General features: G+C 48.6%; 1 protein-coding gene across 1 annotated transcript in view; it reads right to left on the reverse strand.

The window, feature by feature from the left end:
* Positions 1–393: 393 nt before the first annotated feature.
* OSCP1 (organic solute carrier partner 1) overlaps positions 394–5,618 on the reverse strand; it is a gene marked incomplete at both ends in the record, with an annotated part of 7,527 nt that continues 2,302 nt past the window's right edge. Inside the window, 8 exons of the mRNA XM_010184858.1 lie at positions 394–457; positions 969–1,108; positions 1,786–1,855; positions 2,389–2,517; positions 2,843–2,946; positions 3,519–3,599; positions 4,157–4,324; positions 5,230–5,384. Of these exons, the coding sequence (XP_010183160.1) occupies positions 394–457; positions 969–1,108; positions 1,786–1,855; positions 2,389–2,517; positions 2,843–2,946; positions 3,519–3,599; positions 4,157–4,324; positions 5,230–5,384 (911 nt within the window). The remainder of the gene's footprint in view (positions 458–968; positions 1,109–1,785; positions 1,856–2,388; positions 2,518–2,842; positions 2,947–3,518; positions 3,600–4,156; positions 4,325–5,229; positions 5,385–5,618) is intronic.

Raw genomic sequence — 5,618 nt, forward strand, 5'->3', positions numbered from 1 at the left:
GGAGAGACACCGCGCTCAGTCCCGCACCGCACCGCGGGGACTGGGACGTGCCCCACCGCTGGCTTACATTGGCCTTTACTGGGTGTACTGGGACATCGCCTGCTGATGCTGCCAGCCCCTTTAAGAAGCGCGGCAGGCATTGGGCTGTGACCACGAGCGATCCAGCACCAGTTCTCCATCCTATGCTGCCAAAAACCCGGCTCTAATACTTTGTCGGGTTTCACGGTCTCTTATTCAATAGTCACCAAATCCACAGGCTTGGCAGCAAATACTGCTGTTACTTATGTGTGAGCTCAACTGAAATGGTAAAAATTGTATTGTTTAAGTTGCTACTCTGAGTAAAACTCAGCAGGGTAGGAGTGATAAGAAAGGTCTGAAATGCACGGTACGTACCTGCGTGGCTTCTATGTTGATAACCTTGTAAGAGAACTCCTCCGGTCTCGTCAGTGCAGCGTGTCTTGATTAAAAACATGAAAAGAGTGCTTAATCTCATGATGATATAGGAGTAAATTATAAAAATCAGACTCTAAGAGGCTCCTGCAGGCGTGAAGTTTGGACAACATCCCTATTCCTACTAGGCAAATTAATGTAGTAACCCCAGTTTGGAGACCTCTCCCTGGCTTGGATTTTTTATGCTAAGTGTCAAGCAGCTGGAATCTCTCTCCAGTTGAGATTAAAAGTAGGGAAAACCATTCTGTAGAATCACGTATCAGAAAGTCCCTTTACCCTTGTGCTCCCTGCCAGGGGGTGCTGCTGTGTTCAAGCCTGTCAGGCTCATCACCTCCAGCACTCCCACTGCTCTCTGAAGTACACACACATCTGGGAGGAGCTGGAAGGGCTGAAGGGAGGGCTCTGAGCAGGTCCACAGCTGCCTGCTCTGTCCCTAAAGCTCTTGAGGGCCTCAATCTCCAGGGCTGCCCCCATGGCCCTGCACCACAAACCCCAGACCGAGCAGGACCCGAGCGTACTCTTCCTCCTCGTCGGTTGTGAACAAGTTCAGCCGAAATCTCGTCTCGCTGCCACCGGGTTCCTTCACGTCCAGACCTCCCAGCAGCCTGGCCAGAAAGTTCAGCTCTTCTTTAACAAGGGGGTTAGGGGCTATGTCCTCCTGCGGGAAACAGCAGCGGGTTCACTGGTCAGGGGAGATCAGTAACAGTTCACGTTTTCTGATATTACATGAATGTTCTTGAGAGTGAAAGAAATACATTTCTGTGTTGTTAATGATACAGGCTGTGCAGGTAACTAGTAATTATCAGCTGCATCTTTAAAATGGTTGCTTGAATTTATAGACCCAGGACAAGGTAACTTTCCAACTAAGTTGAACAGCTGAGAAATCAGTAAAACCAGCTTTCTGTTTTCTGAAGAGATTAAAATGGGAAGCAAGTGCACCATCACCTAAGCCTGTGTATAATTCTTTAGGGAAACGTGCCCTTCCCCTGGCTCAAAAGGGACTGTGGAGGATTGGAGGGAGCTCTGAGAACTAAACAGATTCCCCTGAATTTATCCTGCAAGTGTAGACTAAAAAGATGGGTTACTGTTTCCCTGAGAAAGGAGATGAACGCAGGGCAAGAGTGGTAAACGATGTGGAGATGACAGATGAGGGTGTTTCATTCCATGTCCCCATCTCTTGAGAGACAAGGGAAGCAGAATGTGAGATCTGGTGGATGTGGTGAAAGCGCTCAAAGGAAGCACTCCCACCATGCCTGGTGTCACAGCTAACGAGTTAACCAGTTGTTAACCAGTTAACCAGTTGTTAACCAGTGACTGGAACACAACAGCACTGACCTTTGCGTGGGATGCCGAGTTCTTGGCCGATCCCGACATGTGCGTCTCCACTGGCCGACTGACGCTGTACCTACAGGGAAAACACACAGGGAGAGCAGCCCGTTACTGGTAGGAGATGGAGGAGCTGAGGGAGCAGCACAGGGGCTGTGATTTTAGGACATCTTTCTGAAGACTTTAAATAACTGAAAGGAGAAGTTACAGCGCAGTTTTACGGAGTATTGAGGCATTAAAATGTGCGAGCGACAACGCTGTAAGAACCCTGCTCTCCTATTCTGTGAATGGAAAAATGGGTTACACATGGAGAAAAGGAAGGATTTCTTAAGTGCAGTTGAAATTCAGTTACGTTTCACATAATATGCAGTACCAGATGGGAACACTCTTTACTCAGCTGTACTGTAGACATAAATCAAGCTTTTCCCTATTCCACAGCTCCTAACACACATCTGTCCACAAGCGATCCCGTTTCAGGACATCACTTCATAAAAAAGTCAAGCTGATAACAGCAAAAGAGGCAAAACTACACAAGGCTGAAGCCGTGGCTCGGAACAAGCCCAGAACGATCAACATTTGCTTTGTGTTTCTACATAGGACAAAATCACTCACATGTTTGTTCCAAGTTTGAGGACTCTGTCTCCATAGAGATCAAAAGATCCTTCCCTTTGCGGAGTAACGTAATTTCCATCAGTGGTGAACTCCGTTCTTTTAACTTCATCTCCATTGTGATTAAAAATCCTTAAAAACAAGACATTATTGAAACTTATTTAGTAGCTTTATTACTGATTTTCAGTACTGCACAAGAAAAAGGGCAATAAAGCCCTATTCTGTCTGTTGGTTAATGCCTATTTTGTAGGATAAACAACTAACAGCTAATTTACTGGAATAGAGGATGCCAGAAACAGCTCAGTACTTCACTGCTGGGTGACTTAGTCCCAAACCCTGCCCTTTCAATGGTCCATCCTGGTGGTTCAGGTATCCACACAACACAAACAGCAGCCTAGGCTGGATCCCTGTGAACCTCCCAGGGGAGCTGCACCGTGACCACCGGCTCAGCGCTCACCTGATGAGCCCTGGGACTTCTGTGCCCCACGGAACTGGGCCCGATATCGGCAGCACAAAGCGACCGTTGGAGTTCTGCACTTTATCCTTCAGGAAGATCGAGACCTGCAAAAGAAAATCGCCCCCTTGAGAAGATCAGTTACGACTTTCTGATCAGAATTCCTCAAGTCTGACCTCGTGGCCTTCCTGCCTGGGCTGGGATTGGTTTCCAAGAGATCCTGATCTACACATAATGACTGTGACATGGGGCAAAGCCAGCAATGTGGAACTGTGGTCCTGAGGATGGACACACCGATCTAACATTAAAAATATATATAAAAATGTGCTGTTTATGCTCTTGAGGATGCTCAATTTCTTTAGAGGATGTCAAGCCCTATGACTTCAAGCTCAGGTTCTCAGTTTCCTATCAAGTTTCTACTAAAAGGAAAAACACAGCCATCAGCTAGCAAATCTGCATTAGCAGAGATGCCTTTTTTCCTAACAGCTTAGAGCTACTGAGTATTATTGTAGGAGACATGCTCAGTTTGTGAAGTTTTCAAGACTGAAATCACAAGCACATCGAGATGACTGCAAAGCACAAGTACCAACCCCAAACCTGCAGTGTAACTGTAACACGATAACTCTGTATTCCAGCCACAAACTCCCTTTTGCTCTTCCTCTTTGTATTGGGCTCTTACCCTGATGTGCATGTCCTGAAAAAAGATGAGGAGTGTTTGCCTGATGAGCTGAAATTCCCCAGCAGAGAGACAGCCATAGGTCTGGAAAAGAAAAACCACGATGAGGCTTTGTGGGTGAACCACGGCCAACCTGGGCAAAGGTGGGAACAAGTTCAGCAGAATATTGCTGAACAAAACCGGTGCGTGTAGGGCAGGGGCAGCAGTAATGGGACCGGGGGCCGCTGGTCATTAGCAGTGATGATTATTGGTGATAAAGAGCCTGATTTAATTTCTGGGCTTGAAGTCAGCAGAGACTTTGATCAGGCTGAACAAGCAATGTACTCATTTCAACTGGGCCAGCAGAAAAATTAAACTTGAATCACAGACACCTTGGTTTCCAGGAGCCCTTTGGGAACAATTCATGAAACCAGCTCCCTTTCGCTGTCTGCGTAACTCTTTTGTCCAGAGAATCACAGCAGTGACATGAGCTGGAACTGGATGATTTGTTTCCCTCAGGTTAGAGGGGAAGGTCATTGCCGTGGTTCTTTGGGGCTGGGAGCGCACCAAGCTGCACACCTGACATTGCTCTGGTCTCCAAGATCAGCTCGGAAGGGAACAAAATAAACCTCAAGCCACAGCATGTCCCACCGGATCCCTACCTCGATCAGCTGCCGGAAAGTCTCGTCCACCTGGTTCATAATGCCCGGGGAATCGCGCACGAAATCCCTGATGGCGTCCAGGTGGTTGAAGGTGACCAGCAGGATGTCCTTGGGCCGCGGGCACAGCAGCACTTGGTACTTGAACGCCATGGTCATGAGGTCGTACAGCTGCAAATAACGGGGAAACGTTGGTTGTGGCACAAGAGAGCGCGACCCCGCTTGGGTGATGTCACCTTGCTGCAGAAGGGGATTTAGACATGGGCTGGCACCTGCCTGTGGTAAGAACCAGTCCAGCTTTGTTTCCTGAGAAAATGAGAGCTCTGCAATCACTGCCCATCTTCCTGCTGCCTGTAAAACCACTGCCAAGTCCAGCCCTGCTGACGCACGGGCAGAGCTCTCACAGCCAACCAAGCTCCTACAGTGTTTCCAAATTGTCTGCTGGATGTGCTGTTTGCAGGCAAAAACTGCAACGCCTGCAACCGCCAAGTGAGTGCCAGTACAGAAATATATATATAGTATATAAATATTAATATATATATATACACACACATCTGTATATAGTTTGAGTTTAAAGTTTATAGTTTAAAGGGTGAGTGTCACGAGGATGGAGCCAGGCTCTTCTCGGTGACAAACAATGATAGGACAAGGGGTAACGGACACAAACTGGAACACAGGAGGTTCCACTTCAATTGGAGAAGAAACTTCTTCTCAGTGAGGGTGACAGAGCCCTGGCCCAGGCTGCCCAGAGAGGTTGTGGAGTCTCCTTCTCTGCAGACATTCAAAACCCGCCTGGACGCCTTCCTGTGTAACCTCATCTGGTGTTCCTGCTCCGGCAGGGGATTGGACTGGATGAGCTTTGGAGGTCCCTTCCAATCCCTAACGGTCTGGGATTCTGTGATCTTGGATTTTGTGTTTTGCATTTCCCCGAAGTTTCTGTGGCTTAGAGCCACTTTTACAAGGAAAGCAAACGGAAAGAGAAAACGCAGCAGAATGAGAGCGCGGCAGAGCCAGGCGCTGATGCTGCAGTCAGGCCCTGGTGAGGGGTTGCCCAGCAGCGGGCAGGGGGCTCTCACCTTGTCCATGCTGGCCTGGTTGAGCCGCATGATGGACGCGTGGGCGAGGCGGTCGTACACTGTCCGCAGAGCTTTCTTGGAGTAGAGATCCTGCGGTTTAAACAGCTCTTCCATGAATTTTTTATTGAACATGGTTGTGATGATGTCATTCATAACTGCAAAGACAGAGAGCCTCTGGTTTTCGCTTCAGAAACAGCGCGTTGGTCTGACCCATCCCACACTGAGCCCTTGGACACTGAGAGCTCCAGGACTGACACCAGCGCTTACCTGTGAACACTGGGCACAGAGCCACACATGAGGAAAGGAGGAGGAGGAACATCGCTCCTCAACGTCAGCTTTCTCAGTCCCACGCTCTCACGACTCCCGCTGGGCTGTCCCCAGCAGCAGGA

This window comes from Mesitornis unicolor, unplaced genomic scaffold, assembly GCF_000695765.1.
Source record: "Mesitornis unicolor isolate BGI_N332 unplaced genomic scaffold, ASM69576v1 scaffold33645, whole genome shotgun sequence".
Classification (NCBI taxonomy): Eukaryota; Metazoa; Chordata; class Aves; order Mesitornithiformes; family Mesitornithidae; genus Mesitornis; species Mesitornis unicolor.